The sequence below is a fragment of the Mauremys mutica genome, chromosome 12 (genome assembly GCF_020497125.1).
Source record: "Mauremys mutica isolate MM-2020 ecotype Southern chromosome 12, ASM2049712v1, whole genome shotgun sequence".
Taxonomy (NCBI): domain Eukaryota; kingdom Metazoa; phylum Chordata; order Testudines; family Geoemydidae; genus Mauremys; species Mauremys mutica.
In genome coordinates, this window is record NC_059083.1 from 58523218 (window position 1) to 58546291 (window position 23074).

Sequence of the window (23074 nt, forward strand, 5' to 3'; positions counted from 1 at the left end):
TAAATTTCATCTGCCATTTTGTTGCCCAGTCACCCAGTTTTGTGAGATCCGTTTGTAGCTCTTCGCAGTCTGCCAGGGAATTAACTATCTTGAGTAGTTTTGTAACATCTGCAAATTTTGCCACTTCACTGTTTACCGCTTTTTCCAGATCATTTATGAATATGCTGTATAGGACTAGTCCCAGTACAGACCCCTGGTGGACATCACTATTTACCTTTCTCCATTCTGAAAGCTGACCATATATTCCTACCGTTTGTTTCCTATCTTTTAACCAGTTACCAATCCATAAGAGAACCATCTCTCTTATCCCATGACTGCTTATTTTGCTTCAGAGTCTTTGGTGAGGTACCTTGTCAAAGGCTTTCTGAAAATCTAAATACACTATATCCACTGGATCTCCTTTGTCCGCATGCTTGTTGACCCCCTCAAAGAATTCTGGTAGATTGGTGAGGCATGATTTCCCTTTACAGAAAACATGTTGACTATTTCCCAGCAAATTATGTCCATCTATGTGTCTGACAATTTTGTTCTTTATGATAGTTTCAACCAATTTGGCCACTACTGAAGTGCGGCTTAGCCTAACCAAAAGAAGGTTGAGGGGAGATATGATTGCTCTCTATAAATACATCTGAGGGATAAATACCAGGGAGGGAGAAGAGTTATTTGAGTATCATTGTTGACACAAGAACAAATGGATATAAACTGGCCATCAACAAGTATAGGCTTGAAATTAGGTGATGGTTTCTAACCATCAGAGGAGTGAGGTTCTGGAACTGTTTTCCAAGGGGAGCAGCGAGGACAAAAAAGCCTAACTGGCTTCAAGACTGAGCTTGCTAAGTTTATGGAGGGGTATGATGAGACTTCCTGCAATAGCATGTGGCCCATTGGCGACTGCCAGTAGCAAAAATCCCCAATGGCTGGAGAAAGGACACTAGATAGAGAGGGTTCTGAGTTGTTATAGAGAATTCTGTCCCAGCTGTCTGCCTGGTGGGTCTTGTCCATATGCTCAGGGTCTAACTGATCACCACATTTTGGATTGGGAAAGAATTTTCTCCTGGGTCAGAGTGGCAGAGACCCTGGGACTTTTTCACTTTCCTCTGCGGCATGTGACCTGAGTCACTTGCAGGTTTAAACTAGAGTAAATGATGTATTTTCTCTAACTTTAAGTCTTTAAACCATGATTTGAGGATTTCAGTAACTCAGCCAAAAGTTAGGGATCTATTACAGGAGCGGGTGGATGAAGTTCTGTGGCCTGCAATCTGCAGGAGGTCAGACTAGATCAGGGGTTGGCAACCTTTCAGAAGTGGTGTGCCGAGTCTTCATTTATTCACTCTAATTTAAGGTTTCACGTGCCAGTAATACATTTTAACGTTTTTACAAGGTCTCTTTCTCTAAGTCTATAATATATAACTAAACTATTGTTGTATGTAAAGTAAGTTTTTTAAAATGACCAGTGGCCAGGACCCGGGCAGTGTGAATGCCGCTGAAATTCAGCTCGCGTGCCGCCTTCGGCACCCGTGCCATAGGTTGCCTACCCCTGGACTAGATGATCATGATGATCCCTTCTGGCCTTAAAGTCAATGAGTCTGATAGAGGGCTCATGTGACTTTGTGATAGTAATTGAGCCCTTCTCATGAATGTGATCAGAAATGCTTGGCAGAATCTATTTGCACTTGTTCGCTTTCTGAAAGAAAGGGATGAAGGAAGGAAAACAGCACAGTTAACTAGTCCTATCAAAAATATTCCCAGTATGCCCTCCACAGGGGAGAAGAAATGATGCAGTGGAAAAGACATTTTTTCACAACATTCTTATGGTCTCGCTACTCTGTGGGAAGAAAATAAGTCCTTAACTAAAGCTCCTTCCCTCAGCTGCACAGTGTGTTGGGAACATACCATGCTGAAATACTGAAATAAGAAGGGAGAAGTAGAGAATAGAGACAGAAAGAACAGCATATCCAGCCACTAAGATCGTCTCCAAAATACCTCTGTCCCATCACATATATGATTCAATGTATTCCTTAATTGTGCAACACAAGACTTTAAATATTGTGGCAGCAGCCACCAGCAGCAGATCACTGTGTAGAAAGGTCTCTGCAATCTGGCATGATCTACACTTCAAACTAATCAGGGATTCTACCTTCCAAGTTTAACAGAAATAGCAAGTGCTCCATCTTCAGCAATAATCTGTGGTTTTTAAATGCCCTGTCTCCAATCCGAAAGTTTTAAAAAGATCATTTCCTGAATAAAATGATTCAGAAAATGATGTTGTATTTTGTGTCTCATTTTTCTCAGGGTCTGTCTTATTTGTCTTTTGTACAGCACAGAGCAAGTTGTCAATGCTTAGCAAGTAATAGTATTAATTATTATTATTATTATCAGTATCCTTGGAAATGTTCTGCCATAAAGCGGAGAAGATATAAAGAGCAAGCTTCATGCTAATTAATTCTGATTGTTTTGTTTTCAATTCATCAGAAGATTTTGAATAGGCAACATCCTGCCTGAAATGTCCCCAATGAAAACACACGTTGTAACCGAGACTTTGCAGTAGATGAACACAAACTCCTTACTCCTTACTTACTTTCTTTTCAATCTACAGGCAGACTTGGCAAACCAGTATATTAAAACTGGAGTGAAGAATGTTGGCACTGTATTCCTTATGACTGATGCCCAGGTGGCTGATGAAAGGTTCTTAGTGCTGGTAAATGACTTGTTAGCTTCAGGTATGCATCTCATTGACTTTATTTCCATTCTCCGTTCCCATATAAATGTGCACATAGTAATGTCTGCAGCTGTTCCATGGAAGAGATTCTAACATTTGCTAAAAATGACAACTAAACAAAGTAAGCTACACAATTTGTAAATTAAACCCCAAGGAAGAAAGCAGTGCTCAGGTCTTCCTAGCGGAGAAGGACTCCACCAGCTAGTAGATTTTCGCCTTCTCAGACGTCTGTGGCCCAGTCAGTTAGTTTGTGCCCTACTTTCATAGCCCTTTAATTCTACTTATAATTGTTAAGTCACTTCTGTGTGGGGCAATGTGCTAGTGGGGTGTGGAGTCAGAGGAAGTGTTTCATTGAAGGATGTGCAGTGTCCATCCCAATGAGAGGCAGTTTAGTTGTATGACATAACTCCCACTAGTCCTGGTTACAGACTTCACTGTTTGCCAGAGTGGGGTGACTAATGCAAAGCCATTGAAAGACCACATGTTCGAATGTCAGATAGCTGTTCAGTCCAATCACGTTCCTTTCTTGTTAATTTTTCTAGACACATTTGCGTGGCTGGGTTTTGTGTGCTTGGAGAATAGCTGTTCTTCCCATGAATACCCTGATTTCTATGCAGACCATGGCATTTGCATGTGAATTCATCATTTGCATTTCATCTCACTCCCAGTTAGCTTAGCAGGGCACAGAAGCAATACAATGGACTCAGATGACCAATGATACACCACAAATAGTGAATAACCAAGAGTTGACATAGAATATTAATATTGCATTCATAGCTGAAGCGAAGTTTGTGAACAGCCCACTGGCTGAAGTATGTTCATATCGTGTTCAAACAATCTGAACAGCAAATGAATTTGAAGATGCCAGAGACTGTGTGTGGATAATTCCCAACCAGGAAGAGGGGTTTAATTTGCTGGGTAAATTGTGTGTTGTGTGTAGTTCCCCCAGCAACCCCATGTGCTGCACTCCTGTGGGGCCAACATGAGCATTCCCCAGCCCTGATTACAGCACTATAGGTGCCTGTCAGCATGGAGGAGGCCCACACAGCCTCTCTTACAGTTTTCTGTTTCCCTTCCAGTCACCAGAGGGCTGCCCGTTCGCTTCAGTGGGTCTGCTCTTAAATGAAGACATGATCTTTTTGACAGCAAGTCAGAGCTATCTGATCAGTGAGGACTTTGATGGGGTGATATAATGGGCTTATGAGGTCCTCTGGCTCCTTACATGGAATTATTTTTATTTGCTTAGAAGGACCCATGAGACTCCCTCTCCATCAGCCCCAGGTAGGGCGGAGGGGGCTCCTTCTGCCATTCACCATCTGTCTAAGGTGGCGAACTTGATTCTATCCCCCTTCTCCTTTTCCCCCTTTGCTTGCCCATGTCTGTTTCACCCTTCCTTGCTTAAAACAGGGGAGGATAGGTGAGGAAGGGCAGATGTTGTGGCCATCCACTGGAAGTACATAGAAGGAAGAGGAAGGCCTGGTGCTTTCCTGCTTATTCTCTGCCTCAGTCAAAGTGGAGCTTTCTTTGTCTTCCTTTTGAGTGTGTGTGTGTGTGTGTTTGTCTTTCTGTCTTTATACATGTATGAGAAAGCTGCCTGTGATCCTGGAGATGGTTATGACCAAGGAGGGCCAGGCTACCTAAGGGTGTGGGGGTGTCATTCCCAGCTCAGATAGACATACCCGCACTAACTTTGATCAAGCTAACATGCTAAAAATAGCAGTGTAGCCACAGAGGCATGATCGGAGAGAGGGGCTATGCCCCCCCAAATACAGTCCCGGCTGGGACCCTAGGTACCTGCTCAGGTGGCTGGCCCATCCTGGTGCATGCGCTGCAGCAGCAGCTAAACTTCTATTTCTAGCACACTATTCAATGAGAGCTAATGCAGATATGCGTCCAGCTCGAAGTGTATACAGGCAGTCCTCGACTTTACAACATTCAACTTAGGATGAACGGCACTTATGATGTTTCCGAATTGACACCCTGATTTGACTTACAACAATTGGTTTCAACTTTACGATGCTTGGCCCCGTGATAGAGTGGATTGCGGTTCCGAGTTACGATGTTTCGACTTACAACACAATTTTCAGGAACTGATTGTGTCGTTCGTCGGAGGACTACCTGTACTTAACCTTTTCTCCCCTCTGGTCCATGGTTATGTGTCACTGGCTTAGAAGGCCTGCTGGCCCCAGTGACTGGAGAAGGGGTAGATCCTGTTTCTGTGGCATTAGGATGATATTATATTTGCTTTTGAAGGCCTGTATTTCCCCAGAGTTATCTCATGTGGTACTGGGGATGCAGGGGTATCCACCATTCTAGGTACAAGGAAATACCTTGGTATCTCAGACCCCATGAGGCTAGGGCTGCCAACTTTATAATCGCACAAAACCAAACACCCCTGCCCTGCCCTTGCCATGCCCCTTCCCCGAGGCCCTGCTCCTGCCCCACCCCTTCTCTGAGGCCCCGTCTTCACTCAGTCCAGCCCCCCTCCATCGCTCGCTCTCCTCCACCCTCACTCACTTTCACTGGGCTGAGGTGAGACCTGAAATTAGATGTTCAGAGTGCAGGAGCAGGCTCCGGGCTGGGCCAGGGGTTTGGGATGCAGGAGTGGGTGACGGCTCCAGCTAGGGCTGTGGTCTGGGGCAGGGGCTGAGGGGTTTTGGATGCAGGAGGGGGCTCTGGGCTGGGACCAAGGGGTTTTGCGTGTGGAAATGGGCTCTGGCTGGGGGAGTGGGCTCTGGGGTGGGGCCAGATGAGGGGTTTGCGGTGCAGGAGGGGGCTCACGGGTGGGGCAGGGGGTTGAGGTGCAGGAGGGGGTACGGGCTCCAGGAGGGAGTTTGGGTGCAGGAGGGGGCTCGGGACTGGGGTAGGGGGTTGGGGTGCAGGGTGTGGGCTCCGGGGATCTCAGGACTGGGGTTGGAGGTTTGGGTGTGGGGTGTGGGCTCTGTGAGGAAGTTAGGATGCGGGAGGGGGTTCCGACCTGGGGCAGGGGGTTGGGGTGGGTGTGCGGGCTCCGGCCGGGCAGTGCTTACCTCAGGCAGCTACCAGTTACAGGTGCAGCAGAGCTAAGGCAGGCTTCCTGCCTGCCCTGGCTCTGCGCTGCTTCCAGAAGTGACTGGCATGTCCGTCTCCTAGGTGCAGGTGCAGCCAGGCAGCTCTGCACGGTGTGCGCTGCACGTGCTCACAGGCACTGCCACCACAGCTCCTATTGGCCATGGTTCCTAACCAGTGGGAGCTGCGGAGCCAGCGCTCAGGGCTGGGGCAGTGCGCAGCGCTTCCCTGATCACACCTGTGCCTTGGGGCAACAAGGACTTGCCGGCGGCTACCAGGAGCTGCGCGGAGCCAGCCTTAGCCCCACTGCGCCGCTGACCGGACGTTTAATGGCCCGGTCAGCGGTGCTGACCAGAGCCACCAGGATCTCTTTTCAACCTGGCGTTCTGGTCGAAAACCGGACACCTGGCAACCTTAAATGAGGCAATAACTGTAGGTAACTTGTGACTTTTCATGGCAATGTCTGTAGCAGCTCAGTGGGAAAGGATGTTTTCTGATTGGTTGACTTGGCTGCTTGCTTCTAATTGGTTGCATGTTTTATGTATGTTTGTTTGTTTTATTTGTTGTATTTATCATCATAACTTAATAAAGAGGAGTAACATTTTGCTGGTTTCTGATCACCTGCTGTTTTCCCTTTCAATTGTTAATACCATATAAAGCTCAGATTTTATCTGGTAAGATAATGATCATTTCAGTCCAGACGGGGGTCAGAAGGAGATAAATTAGGGAGTAGTAAAGTAAGGAATCACTACAATTCTGTTTGCATGCATACATTGTTGGCAATTAACTGAATGTACCATTAGCTTTTTAACCATAGTGATCTGTCATTTATTTGTATACAGCTGCAGATGGCATTTTTGAAGAGCTGCGGAACTTGCCTATGTAACAAATTACTTTGAAAAACTGAAATGATTCACTGTTGTGTAAGGCATATTGGGGATTAGATTTACTGAAATCTAAATAGTAGAGTAAATCAGAAAGCAAATCATTTGCTATATCCTGATTCTGAGATTAGAAAGTACTTTCAACTTCTGCTTGTTTTAAGGTTGTGGGAATATTGGTTTAATTAATTGCCAGTAAATCAGCTATTCCTGGGCAAATGTGGCCTGCTCCTATATCATCTCCAATCTGATGAGAGGCTTGCTTGGATCTGTGCTATGGAATCCTGTGACCTAGTCTGTATGAGAGCTCTGCTCCACACACGACTTATACCATCAAGGTAAAAATTTCAGTTTGCCTGTTAGTTTGTAAAAGTGTGATCCTGTTTTTCCCAGGTGAAATTCCTGATCTTTTCCCTGATGATGAAGTTGAAAACATCATCAGCAGTGTGAGAAACGAAGTCAAAAGCCAAGGACTGGTGGACACCAGGGAAACCTGCTGGAAATTCTTCATAGATCGCGTTCGACGACAGCTAAAGGTAAGACTATTCTCAGGCGAATTCGCATTCCCTACCCTTGGGCTCAATGCAGGGGTAACCCTACAGAGTGAAATTTCATGGCCTGTGTATACAGGCGTCAGACTAGGTGATCTAATAGTCCCTTCTGGCCTTAAAGTCTATGAATACCTGAATTGTCCAGCATCACCACACAGCACTTCAATTGAAGGAACATACCACCTCTGATCATTGCACCCCATACCTTTGTATAGTAATACGATGATTAGGAATTTCTGTCCAATATTTTTAACATATTGAACTAGTAAGAAGACAAACAGTGACTTATAACATTTCCTTAAACATATATTTTTTTACATTTCTCCATATTTACTTAAACACAATCTCTCACTCCCCCAAAATGGTGATTTTTCCCCACAGACCTCTGCTAAAATACCATAGACCTTTCCATTTTTTAGGTGGTACATTGGGATTTTAGCCCTGGAGTCACATGGCTAAATCCTTGACTGCTTCTTGGAAAATCTAGGCCAAGGGGTCCATCTTAACCACATATAAGCCTGGTAACTTGATGCTTTGCAGCTATGAGAACTCAAATCATTTGTCTTCAGTCATGAGAGTCGTGGCATCTAGACTAGAGATGAGTTTTGACATTTCAGTGCTAAAGTGTTGCTTCTACCTACAGCACAACTTCTCAAATCTGGAAGGTCTTATAAATAAAGAGACCCCAGTCTGACATGGGGGGTGGGGTGGGAATCTTGTATTCATTTTGAGACTCTTTGGGTTTTAATATCCCTAGGTTTCTTATTTGATTGGGATGTAGAATTGCATAGGAAAATTACTCCTGCTAGAGTATCAGGCAGCTTCCTTAACCTTTCTGCCTGCCAGTTGGACATTAGGTCATCATACAATAAATCCAATTATTACCCAATAGGAAGGGTAAATATGTACCCTATGTAAATATGGCAGGCGACCAGCTTGGCTTAACAGTGAAATCCTTGCTCGTCTTAAACACAAAAGAACAGCTTACAAGAAGTGGAAGATTGGACAAATAACCAGGGAGGAGTATAAAAGTATTGTTCAGGCATGCAGGTGTGAAATCAGTAAGGCCAAATCACACTTGGAGTTGCAGCTAGCCGGAGATGTTAGGAGTAACAAGAAGGGTTTCTTTAGGTATGTTAGCAACAGGAAGAAAGTCAAGGAAAGTGTGGGCCCCTTGCTGAATAAGGGAGGGAACCTAGTGACAGAGGATGTGGAGAAAGCTAGTGTACTCAATGCTTTTTTTGCCTCTGTCTTCACAGACAAGGTCAGCTCCCAGACAGCTGCACTCTGCAGCACGGTATGGGGAGGAGGTGACCAGCTCTCTGTGGAGAAAGAAGTAGTTTGGGGCTATTTAGGAAAGCTGGACGAGCACAAGTCCATGGGGCCGGATGCGCTGCATCCGAGGGTGCTAAAGGAGTTGGCTGATGAGATTGCAGAGCCATTGGCCATTATCTTTGAAAAATCATGGCGATCGGGGGAGGTTCCGGATGACTGGAAAAAAGCTAATGTAGTGCCCATCTTTAAAAAAGGGAAGAAGGAAGATCCAGGGAACTACAGGCCAGTTAGTCTCACCTCAGTCCCTGGAAAAATCATGGAACAGGTCCTCAAGGAATCAATCCTGAACCACTTAAAGGAGGGAAAAGTGATCAGGAACAGTCAGCATGGATTCACCAAGGGCAAGTCATGCCTGACTAACCTAATTGCCTTCTATGACGAGATAACCGGCTCTGTGGATGAGGGGAAAGCAGTGGATGTGCTATTTCTGGACTTTAGCAAAGCTTTTGATACAGTCTTCCACAGTATTCTTGCCAGCAAGTTAAAGAAGTCTGGGCTGGATGAATGGACGGTAAGGTGGATAGAAAACTGGCTAGATGGTCGGGCTCAACGGGTAGTGATCAATGGTTCCATGTCTAGTTGGCAGCCGGTATCAAGTGGAGTGCCCCAAGGGTTGGTGCTGGGGCCGGTTTTATTCAATATCTTCATTAACGATCTGGAGGATGGTGTGGACTGCACCCTTAGCAAGTTTGCAGATGACACTAAAATGGGAGGAGTGGTTGATACGCTGGAGGGTAGGGCTAGGATACAGAGGGACCTAGACAAATTAGAGAATTGGGCCAAAAGAAATATGATGAGGTTCAACAAGGACAAGTGCAGAGTCCTGCACTTAGGACGGAAGAATCCCATGCACTGCTACAGACTAGGGACCGAATGGCTGGGCAGCAGTTCTGCAGAAAAGGACCTAGGGGTTACGGTGGACGAAAAGCTGAATATGAGTCAACAGTGTGCCCTTGTTGCCAAGAAGGCTAATGGCATTTTGGGTTGTATAAGTAGGGGCATTTCCAGCAGATCGAGGGATGTGATCATTCCCCTCTACTCAGCACTGGTGAGGCCTCATTTGGAGTACTGTGTCCAGTTTTGGGCCCCACACTACAAGAAGGATGTGGATAAATTGGAGAGAGTCCAGCGGAGGGCAACAAAAATGATTAGGGGGCTGGAGCACATGACTTATGAGGAGAGGCTGAGGGAACTGGGATTGTTTAGTCTGCAGAAGAGAAGAATGAGGGGGGATTTGATAGCTGCTTTCAACTGCCTGAAAGGGGGTTTCAAAGAGGATGGATCTAGACTGTTCTCAGTGGTAGAAAATGACAGAACAAGGAGTAATGGTCTCAAGTTGCAGAGGGGGAGGTTTAGGCTGGATATTAGGAAAAACTTTTTCACTAGTAGGGTGGTGAAGAACTGGAATGGGTTACCTAGGGAGGTAGTGGAATCTCCTTCCTTAGAGGTTTTTAAGGTCAGGCTTGACAAAGCCCTGGCTGGGATGATTTAGTTGGGTTTGGTCCTGCTTTGAGCAGGGGGTTGGACTAGATGACCTCCTGAGGTCCCTTCCAACCCTGAGATTCTATGATTCTAAGGCTTCTTTCTTTTTTATTAATTTGTTTCACTCCAACTCATTATCACTTTACATCTGCAGAGGTTGCATCAGTGCTAAATAGTGTTATTGTCTGGAGAAGCGAGTTTTTTCCTTGTCAGGACGAGGCTACCCTTACATTACAAGTGTGGTATTGACTTTGCTACAACTAAACAAACACACTCAGCATTTCACACACTGCATCCTGTGGTAGGAGACATGGTTCCTGAGAAGTTTGTGGAAGATCTTTTGGAAATATGCCTAATTTTGGCTATAGCTTTGTTTAAGCTATCAGCCTTGGAGAGGACAGGTGGTAAAAACATTGGGAGCTCAGGGGATCCTAGAACATGCACAGCACAGAGACATGCCGCTGGAAGCTCACTCACATGTTATTTGAACTTGCTAAAATACATAAAAAACAGTTTAAAGACTTGCCAAATGTTCCCTTCTGGTACAGGAATCTATGCTGGGCATCTGTGGCAAGGTTATGGCTCCTTTGGGCCACCTGAATCCCCTCATGACCAGTGCCCCGCACTGGAAATGTACCCTATGGTCAAAGGATAGGTGGATTTTCCACGAAGGGAGGATTGTTTTGATTCATTGAGACTTGGTTCCGTGCTTCCATTTCCTTGTTCTTTCTCATTAACAACATGATAGGGAACAGCTGTTCTGGGGTCAGCTGTTAAGTGTTGCTAAATTCTTTACTGCGTTTAATAATGGAAACCTGCGCTCTGTGTAATAAGCCAAGAAGCAGACTATAGCATGCCTTGTACACCAAGTGTCCCAGGTTTGATCAGCACAGGAGTGGATCTCAGACTGAACAGCAGGCTGGAGGAGAGCAAATGTCAATATGTACAGCCATTTCCCCCCCCCCTCCCCCCCCCGGGCCTATGCGTACAGCATCTAGCACAGTGGGCTTCTGGCCCATCACTAGGGCTCCTACGATCATACAAATATTTAAGAACAACAACAGTAATTAATAATGGAGCATAGCTTGGCAGTACCTGAGGGTTGGGGCCTGGAGCTTTACCCCGCACACACAGAGTAACACAGACAACTGCAGGAGGCTATACACCTAAATCTAAGGCTGTAGAAAGAACAGTATGTTGGTGTTATTTTGAAGTAGTGGGTGATCATGTTATTAAAGACTGGATTTCATAGCCTCAGATAGACACATATAGGATCTTGGAGTGTGTACTGCTCTGTGCACGAGAGACAGAGTTTGTAAAAGCCAGTTAGATGAGAATACTCAGTAAGCCATACTAGATAAAGGGCCTGATTCTCATTGATGCTAAGGCCCCTTTCCACCACTCCACACCTTAGGTCTATAGCTATTTGCAGCCATTTCAAGGCCCCTTTATGCTGCCAGAGTGGTGCATAAATGAGAGCCAGGCCCTAAATATGCAGCATTGAGTAACAGTGAAAGTTTGCTAGGTTCCGCCAGCAGAGTGATTCTGGCCCATTTGTGGCCATAGTGTAATCCACAACTCCTGGGTGTGGTGCTCTGTCCCCTCTAGTGACACTGAGACCACTTAGAGATTAGTGAGTCTGCTCTACAGCCTTAGCTAACAGACATATGGCTTTTAGCTCATGCAATAGAGTCTCATGCATTTAACTCCAGAGGTCCCAGATTCAATCCCACCCGCCGCCAACTGGGGTCTGTTGGCGTTAAAATAGCAGCACTTCAGGGGAGCAGTTTGCTTTTATTTCAGAGAGAAAGGAGTGCTGGCTGTTCGGTTATGTTGTTTTATGTGGAATTTCCAACTGCAGACGCACCGGCCCAAGATGCAAAGGCTCAAAGCTCAAGAGATCATTCTGGGTGCAGCTCTTGATCTTACTCTGAAATCCTCCCGAGGAGTCATTCTCCCAACAGGGAAAACCAAAAACTGCAGCTATGTCAGGTGCTTCCCCGCCTGCTGCCCTGCCTCTTTTTACTCCTCAGGTCGCTCTTTGTTTCTCACCCGTTGGTAACAAGCTGAGAGTTCGCAGCAGGAAATTCCCAGCTGTGGTGAACTGCACAGCGATAGACTGGTTCCACGAGTGGCCTCAAGAGGCATTGGAGTCTGTCAGCCTGCGCTTCCTGCAAGAAACTGAGAACATTGAGGTGAGGTTCCAGCAGAGGTAACCCCGCTGACTCTGCAGCTCCTGGTCTGTCAGCTGCGAGTCCTTCCAGCCCAAGATGGACCCTGAGTGCCCCAGTGCACTCACCGTGATCTCATCAGCTAGTCATGAGCTGCTGTAGCCTTGGCTTCATTAGCAGAAGTGAGAAGCTGCTGCATCCAAGCCCAGCCTGAAGTCCTCTGCAAGAAAGGGCTGTAACTCAGTCACAGTGGTGCAGTCAGCACCCAGCTTCCTCAGCAACCTGCTATTACTGTAAGCAGTACATTCAAACTGAATTCCCAGTAATGTTATAGTAGAGCCTCTGTTTTACCAAAAGAGACAGCTTTACACACACACACACACACATTCAGGGTTCAGGATTGTGTTGGTGGCTCGGGTAGTGTAAACTGAGGTTTACAAATCAATCTGGACAGTAGCCATACTGGGTTCCTTTCTGCTGACACTTGCATAATTATTCCCTGCAATATACTTCTTTTGCTGCATATGTGTCTGAGAATTTTTAGGTATTCTCAAGAGCAAATACATTTGAAGCTCAGTTTGACTTCTTCTCAACTAACAGCTAAATGGATTTATTCATTTAGCTTTTCTGCATAGTATTTAGTTGAGTTATATTGTCTAGAATGTCTCTTTTAATGAGCATGTATTTTCCTGTTTGTACAGAACTGTTCTTATTTAATTAGTAAAAGAGAGTTATTATACACAAATGAATGGTATAAAAATTACTCAGTACAGTATGTTCAAATGTAGAGCACAAGTAACAGCAAATGGAGAAATTCTAGAGAGAGTAAATTAATGAAGAGCCCAAATGAGATGCTACACAGTCAATTGTGCTGTAGTAGAAGGCAACGATTAATAGATTTCCTTACTTTTTGTTTTGTTTAAAATATCATCTTTCATTTCAGCTTTCAGTGAAAGTCTCAATAAGCAAGTTTATGGCCTATGTCCATACAAGTGTCAATGAGATGTCCCGGTCTTATCTGAGCAATGAACGTCGCTATAACTACACCACACCCAAGTCATTCCTCGAGCAAATCAAACTCTACCAAAATTTGTTATTTAAAAAAGGCAAGGAGCTGACAGCAAAAATGGAGCGACTGGAGAATGGCCTGCAGAAACTCAGCAGCACATCTGCACAGGTGAGAAGACCCTTCTCTTGTCTCTGGTCTGAATGCTGATTTGTTTAGTTGTTTCTCACCTCAGTGCATACTATGCTCCAGTTTGGAAGAAAAACTGCAAATTAAAAGTGGGATGCAAGTAGTGAATGTCTGTGCTGGATCCTGGCTTTAGAATCCCCACCTCTCCCGTCCAGGGCTTGGGCTCAATTCTCAGATGAGACAAGCTTCTATTCCAGGGATAGGCAACCTATGGCACGTGTGCTGAAAGCAGCACGTGAGCTGATTTTCAGTGGCACTCACACTACCCGGGTCCTGGCCACTGATCCGGGGGCTCTGCATTTTAATTTAATTTTAAATGAAGCTTCTTAAACATTTTAAAAACCTTATTTACTTTACATACAACAATAGTTTAGTTATATATTATAGATCTATAGAAAGAGACCTTCTAAAAATGTTAAAATGTATTACTGGCGCACAAAACCTTAAATTAGAGTGAATAAATGAAGACTCAGCACACCACTTCTGAAAGGTTGCTGACCCCTGTTCTATTCCATGCGGAGGGATGCTGGGGGCGGGGGGGGGGGGGGGGAGAGGGAGAGTGAGGGTGTGTGTGTGTGTAAAGCCAGCTGCTGTGGTTCTAAACTAATCACTGCACAAGCAGAGAATCAAGTAGAGATCAATTTGATAAGTAGGTTTATGTAATTATGGTAATTGTTTCTCAGCTACACATAATATAGTATCTTTGCATAGTCTGGGCCAGAGTGAGACCTGGAGTAAGGTCAAGGGAGCCGAGGTCAATGATTTTGCAACTGCTTACACCAGATCTGCATCTGTAGAGCTTCAGCTACACATTGTGTCTTGTCATACTGCCATGGATGTGTGATAAAAATGGATAATGATGGGATCATTTTCCCTTACAAATCAGGATACATGTTTTTAAGAAGCCCTAGTTAATGAGCATTCCTGAATAACCCAGTAGGCTGAAATCCACTTGTAAAGAACCTAGCTGGGTAAACTGTTAACATGATGACTGGCTGTATATTGTTCTGGGTATTTGGCAACTCTCTCGACTCTGCAGAAATTGGCACTGCATTTCAATCAAATGCCCAGTGTTCCTTTGGAACCACTTCATCATCAGTTCTACCTTTCTTGCTAAATCCCTCACACCCACTCTGTTTTACACTTCATTATAATCATAGATCCATAGGGTTAGAAGGGACCACAAGGGTCATCTAATTTAACCCCCTGCCAAGATGCAGGATTTGTCGTGACTAAACCATCCAAGACAGATGGCTCCTCCTTTTGAAAACCTCCAGTGAAGGAGCTTCCATGACTTCCCTACGTAGTCTGTTCCATTGTCCTACTGTTCTTACAGTTAGGAAGTTTTTCCTGAGATTAAATCTAAATCTGCCATGCTGTAGTTTGAACCCATTGCCTCTTGTCCTGCCCTCTGTGGCAAGAGAGAACAACTTTTCTCCTTTTTTTATGGCAGCTTTTCAAGTATTTGAAAACCACTATCATGTGCCCCCTTAATCTCCTCTTTTCTAAACTAAACATGCCCAGTTCCTTCAGCCTTTGCTCATATGGCTTGCATTCCATCCCTTTGATCATCTTTGGCACTCACCTCTGTAACCTTCCCAGTTTCTCTATATCCTTTCTATACATTAGTGACCAAAACTGGACACAGTACTCCAGCTGAGGCCTAACCATTGTCAAGTAGAGGTGTACTGTCACCTTCCGTGACTTGCATGCTATGCCTCTGCTAATGCAACCTAAAATTGCATTTGCGTTTTTGTGAAGCAGTATCACATTGCTGACTCATGTTGAGGTTGTGATCCTCCACAACTCCCAGATCCTTCTGAGCAGTGCTGCTGCCAAGCCAGTTATCCCCCATTCTGTATTTCTGCATCTGATTTTTCTTCCCTAAGTGTAGCACCTTACATTTGTCTTTCTTGAATTTAATTTTATCTATAGCCCAGTTCTCCAATATATCAAAATCCCTCTGAATTTTAGTTCTATCCTCTAAAGTGTTGGCAGCCTCCCCATAGCATTATGTAATCTTCCAATATGATCAGTATGCTCTCTATTCCTAAATCCTGATAATTAATAAAGATGTTAAATGACACTGGAACTGGAACAGATCCCTGTGGAACCCCACTCGAGACCTCCTTCCAGTCTGACATTGTTCCATTAATAGTTACTCATTTTGTGGTTGTTTAACTAATTATGGATCCACTTAACGGTAGTTTTGCCAAGCCCACATTTCTCCAGCTTACTTATGAGATTGTCATGTGGGACTGTGTCAAAAGCCTTGTTAAACTCCAGGAATATTATGTCCATCACATTTTCCAGGTATTAACCTAGGTAAGGAATCTCTTATTTACTTTTTTGTGCTGAGGAAAATGGGCCCAACTTGATGCCACCCGAACCAGAATGTAGAACGAGAAACCCCCAGTAGGGACCAGCAGGCTTAATCTTTTTCATTTGAACTAACTGGACAATATTGGTGATGGAAGCATTCCCTCTGGTGCCCAATGGAGAATGGAGATTGCTGCAGACAGGCTATGGGCTATATCTTCAGTACTGCTGAGTAGCCATAACTGCAAAGGAAGTCAAAGGGAGCTGTGAGCACTCAGCACCTTTTACACATTGGGCCCTATGTGTAGCTTGCTCAATCTGGGGACAAAGCATCTTCTGTAATCCGCAGCTTGCAGTTTTTATGACATTTAATGATGGAGAAGATGGCTCGCATCTGTGTTTCTTACTGGCAGCAGATTCTAATACTAAAACAAACACCGAAGCCCCTACTACTTTAGGAATAGTTTCCTAGACGTCTCAGTAGGCATTTATTTACAAGGTCAAACACAATATCAGCAGTGTCCCAGGAGTCTGGGATGAAATGTGAAGCTTTTAATGATCAGCATGGCTTTCTCCTGCCTTCTCTTTTCCTTGCGATTTTTCTGGTGTTGTGGGATAGGCTATCATTAAGCTTGCAGTTGATGTCACATTGGACTAGAACTGAAGCAAGTAGTGATTGTTCATAGAGTTGACTGACATTAAAACCACAGTTTTCAAACTTGGATGTGCAAAATTAAGCACCTAGCTAAAAATGACCTGATTTTCAGAGGTGCTGAGCAGTCACAGCTGCCACTGACTTCAGAACAAGTTCTGGATACTTAACACTGATGACAACCAGTCAACTTATTTAGATGCCTGAAGATGGACGTAGATGCCAACTGCAAGCAGCCTGGTTGGGAAATGTCAGCCTGACCTCAATGGAAATTACATGAGTTCTATTGTGCAGAGTGGACTGCAAGTGCAAAGGGACAGATGATCTGTCCCTCTCAAGTGTGTAGCCTGGTGTTTTTTATTAAATGGGATTTTGAAGGCTTTTTTTTTTTTTTAGCAGGGAAAAAGAATTTTGACCTCTACGTAGGGAACAAGCTGTGCCTCAAGTCTAAGGGTGATGGTCCTGATCCACAAAGGGACTTAAGCTTTGTGACACTGAGTGTCCCTCTCCTGGAGTCAGGCAGCTTAGGTGCCTAAGCCGTTTCTTGTGAGAATGATTTAGGCAGCTGCTTAGTGGCACCCAAAATGGCCAGAAGAGGAGGTGGTGGTGCCGCCTACATTATTGCTTTATCCCAGTGGTAAGATCACTCAGCTGAGAGGTGAGAGACCCCTATTCAGATCCTTTCTCCTCCACAGGCAGAGGGGGGAATTGAACCTGGATCTCCCCCGTCCCAGGTGAGTGCGCTAACCACTTGGCTAAAAGCTATAAATTAGCCACCCCCTCTTTCTCTGGACAGATTTTGAATGGGACTTAATCTGTATGGGCTCTGAGCATGCCTACCGGATTGAGCCTCACAGGAGAGCTAGTGCTCCTCTACTGATCCTTCCCCACTTTATGGATCGCTCTGGGGCTCATGTGGGAGAGAGACGCATCTGGAGACCTAGTGTCAGTCAGCAGTGCACCTGCCCAAAGATGGACACCTCAGTGCCAAGAACTTTTACCTTGAAAACTTAGGTGCCGAGTGACTGTAGATGCCTGCAGAGTTAGGCAGCAGCTGAGCAGGAGTTTTGTGGACCACAGTGGTGCCTAAAATTGGATCTTCAGTGCCTAAGTACCTTTGTGGATCCAGGCCTGTGCTCCCATTCCCAACATAGTTCTCACTGCTCTTGGTGCCTGGCAGTTAATGGCTAGTTAATTATAGGTATTGAAGACATTGTGGCACCTTAGGACACTGATTTTAACCTGGGCACTTGCAATCTTTTCTTGAATTAGCCATTCTAATTTCAAAATCTCCCCCCCCTCCCCTTTTGGGATTTGGAAATCTTGGCATTCATGATTAGCTTCTGTTTCAGGTAGCTGTCTTTCATTAGCTTATGTACTAAACAAAACTTCAGACAATGGCTGTCCTCCATTTCCAGAAAAGTCACAGGCTAGCTCCCAGGGTAGGAAGACCTTAATTAAATTGGAGAAGTCTGCTGGTTGAGTAATTTATTTTTCAGAGCTATGTTCAATAAAAAGAAGTCTGTTTAAAGCCCTGTTGCTGAGTTAACTTTTAATATGACTTTTGTTAAAATTGCATTGTTGAATTCTAGATCCAGGTCTCGCCTGCTGTACCAATTAATTGCTGACCTTTGTGATGCAGTGTTTGTGTTCTTGAAACGCAGCATGGGCATTCAGATTAAATGTGCCTGCTGGGAGCCTGCCCTCCAGGTTTTCTGTTATTTAATAATTCTTCTTGCTGTGTTCCTGGTCATAGTCAAGTCTTTCCTATCTCCCAGTTGGAGTCACAGTGCATTTCCCTTGAATGGCTGGCTTGCTTTGTTCTTTTCCTTTCTCCTCTACCTTAGACATTGCTTATCTGCCTAACCAGAACACATAGAAGCGTCTCACAGAATCTTCCTATTTCTTAGCCCAGTTGGTGATTGCACACTCTGTATTGCTGTTGGTTGATAATCTCATTATTTATGCTGAGGCACTCTTGGATCTTTTTGCTAACACCCTGATCTAATCAGTCTTGAAATGATAATCGGGAAGATGCATGCTAAAATTTTCAAATTTCCTTGGGGTGTTCACTTACAGTCATTTCTCAACACCTCGTTCTTTCTCTTACCAGACATGACCTTAGAGAGCTGTTCTCCCGTTTCCTCCACCCATTGCCATTCTGCCATCTTCTGGTAAAAATGTATCTTATGCTTGCATTAGTGCTGGCAGGCACATGAAGGGTTAATGTTGTAGGTCTCACTGTACCCAGAAGCAGCGCTAACTCTTCTGTGTCACTTCTGGGGTGTTATGAGTAAAACACTTATCTCTGTGCCCTTGACTGCCTCACAAGAGTCCAGTGAGTTGCCTCTAGCCAAGCAAGACAGGTAGAGAAGTTCTTCTTTGAGTAGATCCAGCCAGGCGTTCATGTAGGGTGCACACGCCCAGCACACCTAAGTTGGATAACTTTGCCTAACAGTACCCTTAGGGGCGGTGCTTGTGCCCTGTGGCCCCTAGCCATGTACCAGCTGTATGAGGATGGTGCTGCCTCGAAACCTCTCAGTTGCTTCTCACCGCTGGCAGCTAGAGTCTGAGCTCGGCATCAGGTTTTCACCTCATGTTTTCAGTCTCAGTTTTCTAAGAGTTTTTTTGTTTTCCTCTAGATAATAGTAGTACCTTAGGTCTAGTTGAGTGTCAGTTAAGGTAGTTGGCTGCCCTTTGCGATGCCCTCAGCAGAGTTCAAGCAGTGTCTGTCATGTGGGGGTGGGGCATCCCCAACAGTGATCATAGAATATCAGGGTTGGAAGGGACCTCAGGAAGTCATCTAGGTGCTTGTTGTGAGGGACACATTGAGGAACGATACTCCCTCTCTAAGTCCATCAAGAGGAGGACTCAGATGGCAAGAAACTTAGGATTGAAGCAGCACCTTCTGGAGCAGGTCTCGAGGCCTGCTTTGGCACTGAGGCCCTGGTCTGATCAGCGGTCACCTTTGGAACCAGCAAGTGATGCTGCTCCACATTTGGAGCCCGCTGTCTCCCCCAATAGGGACAAGAGTCATTTTCCCTCCTCTGGTGCAGTGAGACAGCAGTCCCATAAGATTAATCGGGACAGATCCAGAACTCAGAGAGACTCTTCCTCATCTTTTAAGAAGAGTGCAGACCAGCACCATGCTCCCTCCAGCACATGGGATGGAGCAGGTCCATCTAACTGCAGCCCACTACTGCACAAAGATCAGCATCAGCCTGTACTGTCAACTCCGGTTCTGGCCATGGGTCGTCGGTTGAGTCAGTACTGATGACGTTAGTACCAGCACTGCCTGTCTCGATGCTAGTGGTGTATCAGATGGTGTCAGACCTGTTTGGCTTCTCAGTCCCTGATTCTCCACTAATTCAGGAGTTTTCCAGTGCCAAGGTTTCTGCTGCTTCATCCTCTATTGTGCCCTTGGCACCTTCTGACCATGTTGCAGAGCTGCTGGATTCATGGTCACTGCAGCTCGCACTCCCCATGTCTCAGGCTGTGGAACTGAGACCGATGCCGTGCCTGGCACCGAGGGACCCTCAACATTGATCCATCCCTCATCACCGTCATTGCCCTGCTAGCAGATCCCATCGTTGAGCTCAGTACAGTCCTTGGCTTTGGTGCCAGCACCTCCTCCTGTACTAGGTTGAAGTGTGTCTTGCTTGGGACCACCTGTGCCAATTCCCTGTTCCTCTTCAGCACTGATGCCACTCCCATGTTGGGCTTCGGATGAGTCTGATTGTTTGTTCGCCCCGTCGTCACCAGAGACTCTCTGGGACTCCTAGAGATCCAGGTCAGGGTCGTCTTCTCCTTTGTTGTCTCCTGATAGGCAGCAGATACCATCCTCAAATCAATATTGCTTCCAAGGTCGGCATTGTTCCCGCAGAAAGGAGAGGGGCTCTTGGCCTGGTACCGACTGGCCACCAGTGTCATATCCATTTTCCTAGTGGCCTCCTTGGAATTCTTGAGCAAGATCACTCCAGAGCAAGATCATCGGTCCCATTGGTGGCTCCCATTCCTGAACCACCGCAGCTATAAGCAACCACTGAGTCTGTTCCCTGTGGGCCTCCAGGGTTATCCTGACCGGATCTTGTGGTTCAAGAACAGGATCCATCATTGGCACAGCAAACTGCTTCTTTGTCCTCTCCAACCACTCTGGGCTGGGCTCCTCCTCTGCCTCAATGCCTGAGCACTTTAAGGCATATCAGGACCACCTTAGGCATATGACCACTACCTTTAGGCATCCAGGCTGAATTTCTGCAAGAGAGTATGAATAAGATGCAGGGTATTCTCCAATCATTAGCTCCTGGGAGAGTAGCCCTCTCAATAAATCAGGCTGTCTTGGAGCCTTCAGAGCCCCTCTGGAATATTCCTGCTTCATTGCCTCCCAAGGCAATGCTTGCAGTGAAGCGGTATTTCATCCACACGCAGGGCTTTGAGGGCCTTTGCTCCCACTCGGGCCCTAACTCTCTGAGGTAACTGCAGTGAATGACAAGGCACAACGGGGAAGGTATAAATCTATGTCTTAGGACAAAGAGTCCAAAAGGATGGACTTGATGGGGAGCAAGATTTACCTCTTTTTTCAAGCATATGGGCATTGTGAACCAGCAGGCATTGCTCTGTAACTACAACTTTGTTAACTGGGCGGCATAAGTTTGTGGACAAATTGCCAGAAGCCCCCAGGGAAGAGTTTAAGGTGTTAGTTGCAGAAGGCTGTATGGTAGCCAAGACATTTTAGTCTTTGTTTTCATGTCAGTGTTTTCAAACTCCAGCGTAGAAAGGTTCTTAAAAGGAGTCACTGATAACTCGGATAACTTCAGATCTTCCACTCAGAATCCTGCACATCCATGCACCCCATTCTGTCCCCCTTTCTCCTAGAAATGCCCCCACTGACACCATGTGAGTCCCTGTACTGTTCCTGTCCTGTCTCCCCAATTCCTCAACCTGCCGGTCCTATCCCAAGACCTGCCTCTCCGTGGGGAGGAGGTCTGAGGAGAGAGAACCAGGCTGTGCTGGACAGCCAGAGGGATGGGAGATGAGAAGACGTTGCAGGGGCAGTGAAGGGACTACCATGCTGCAGTGCATTCTTTGGCTGGGGTAATTATTGTTGACGAGCCAGAGGCACTGGAAGTGGGGATGCTGAGAAAAGCCAAAGAAATTAAATGCCCTAAAATATCATTAAAGCAGAGTTAAGGTTGCCCAGTGCTGCCATATGCCCTTCCAGAATGTGGTGAGTGGCTAAACATAGACCACTGAAAACCAGAAAATGAAGAGTCAAGGTACATGCTTCCCCCAGACAACCTTAACTCTGCCCCCTGGAGCTGGCAGTAGCCACTGGGAATGGTTCAGTAGTGTTGATGCCATCATAAATAGGCCTGGAGAAGGACTGTGGGAAGGTGTCATTGTGTTTTGTCCCAGATTTGAATTGCATCACTTATCTGCATGCACTCCAGCTGTGTTCACTGTGGTAGCTGTGACTGTGTTAAATGGCGGAGAGATTATCTGAAACAGTTTGGCAGAGCTGTCACTGTGATATGAGGAGAGGTGCACATGTACCTTGAGGGATCCAGGCTGCTTGATTTCAGTGCAGTGTTCTGTAGGTTGTGTCAGTTGCAGTGCACAGGGGTCTTACTGGCATGGAGCTTGTCAGCAATCTGATGGCAGACGTGGCAGTGGCCTGTAGGGTTTAAGTGAAGGCAATAACTCAGAAGGAATCTTCAGGGCAAGGGTGAAGGAGAGGTAACATTTAGGAACTCCGGGGTGGTTTGGGTGATGGCTGAGTGTAGGCCAGGAGTAGGTAGTGCCTTATCATTATGCCTGACTTAACCACAAGCTTTGCATGAGCAAAAAGAAGGTGTTAGACTGTGTCCCACAGGGAGCTGTCCCCAGAGTGTTCCATGCATCAGCAAGGGTAAAATATGGGTGTTACTAGCATGCTGGGGCATTGCTCAAAGAGGGCAAAACTAAGGTTGTGCTATCGGGGTGATGTGTCCCTTACCTTCCTATTTCTTGGTTCTCAGAGGTTTATGTTTAGCTTCTCTCCACATTCTGGAATGGCACAAGGCACCACTGGCAACCTGAACTCAGCATTGACAAAGTTTTGGGCCATTTAGCAGATGCATTAGCACTGTAGATGCATCACACAACTTGTGTATGTGGTGACATATGGTACCCTAAACCCTGATTGAGCAAAGTACTTAAACACATGAGTGTAACACTGACAGACCCCGGTCATCAGTGGGCAGGATCAAACCTGGGACCTCTGCAGCAAAATGTATGAGCTAAAAGTGACATGGTTCTTAGTTAAGGTTGTAGCAGACTCATTAATCTCTAAGTGGTCACGGTGCCACTAGAGGGGACAGAACACCACACCAAAGAGGTGTGTGGGTTACATAAGCAGTCCTATTGATATCACTCGTGCTATTCACTTGTGGTTACTCATGTGCTTAAAGTTCTTTGTTAATCAGGCCTTAACGAAGAATGTGAACGACACCCTTCAGTCTGCTGTGGTCTAATCCAGTGGTCTCCAAAGTGGGGTGCGCGCACGACGATCCATTGGGGGGCAACGGCAGGAGGAGTGCCGCCGGAGCAAAAGGGCAGTGCACAGGAGGAGTGCTGCAAGGGGGGGTGGGGGAAAGGGGCGGCCGGAGGAGGGAGCACGCAGAGAAGCTGCTCTGCCCACTCCCTGCCCCCCGCCAGACAGGGCCACCCGGAACGCAGGGGC

At 45.9% G+C, this 23074-nt stretch overlaps 1 protein-coding gene across 1 annotated transcript in view; it reads left to right on the top strand.

The window, feature by feature from the left end:
- The window catches only part of DNAH9 (dynein axonemal heavy chain 9), a 385294-nt gene that overhangs the window by 176024 nt on the left and 186196 nt on the right, over positions 1-23074 (top strand). Inside the window, exons 45-48 of the mRNA XM_044984418.1 lie at positions 2597-2720; positions 7042-7184; positions 12050-12211; positions 13131-13364. Of these exons, the coding sequence (XP_044840353.1) occupies positions 2597-2720; positions 7042-7184; positions 12050-12211; positions 13131-13364 (663 nt within the window). The remainder of the gene's footprint in view (positions 1-2596; positions 2721-7041; positions 7185-12049; positions 12212-13130; positions 13365-23074) is intronic.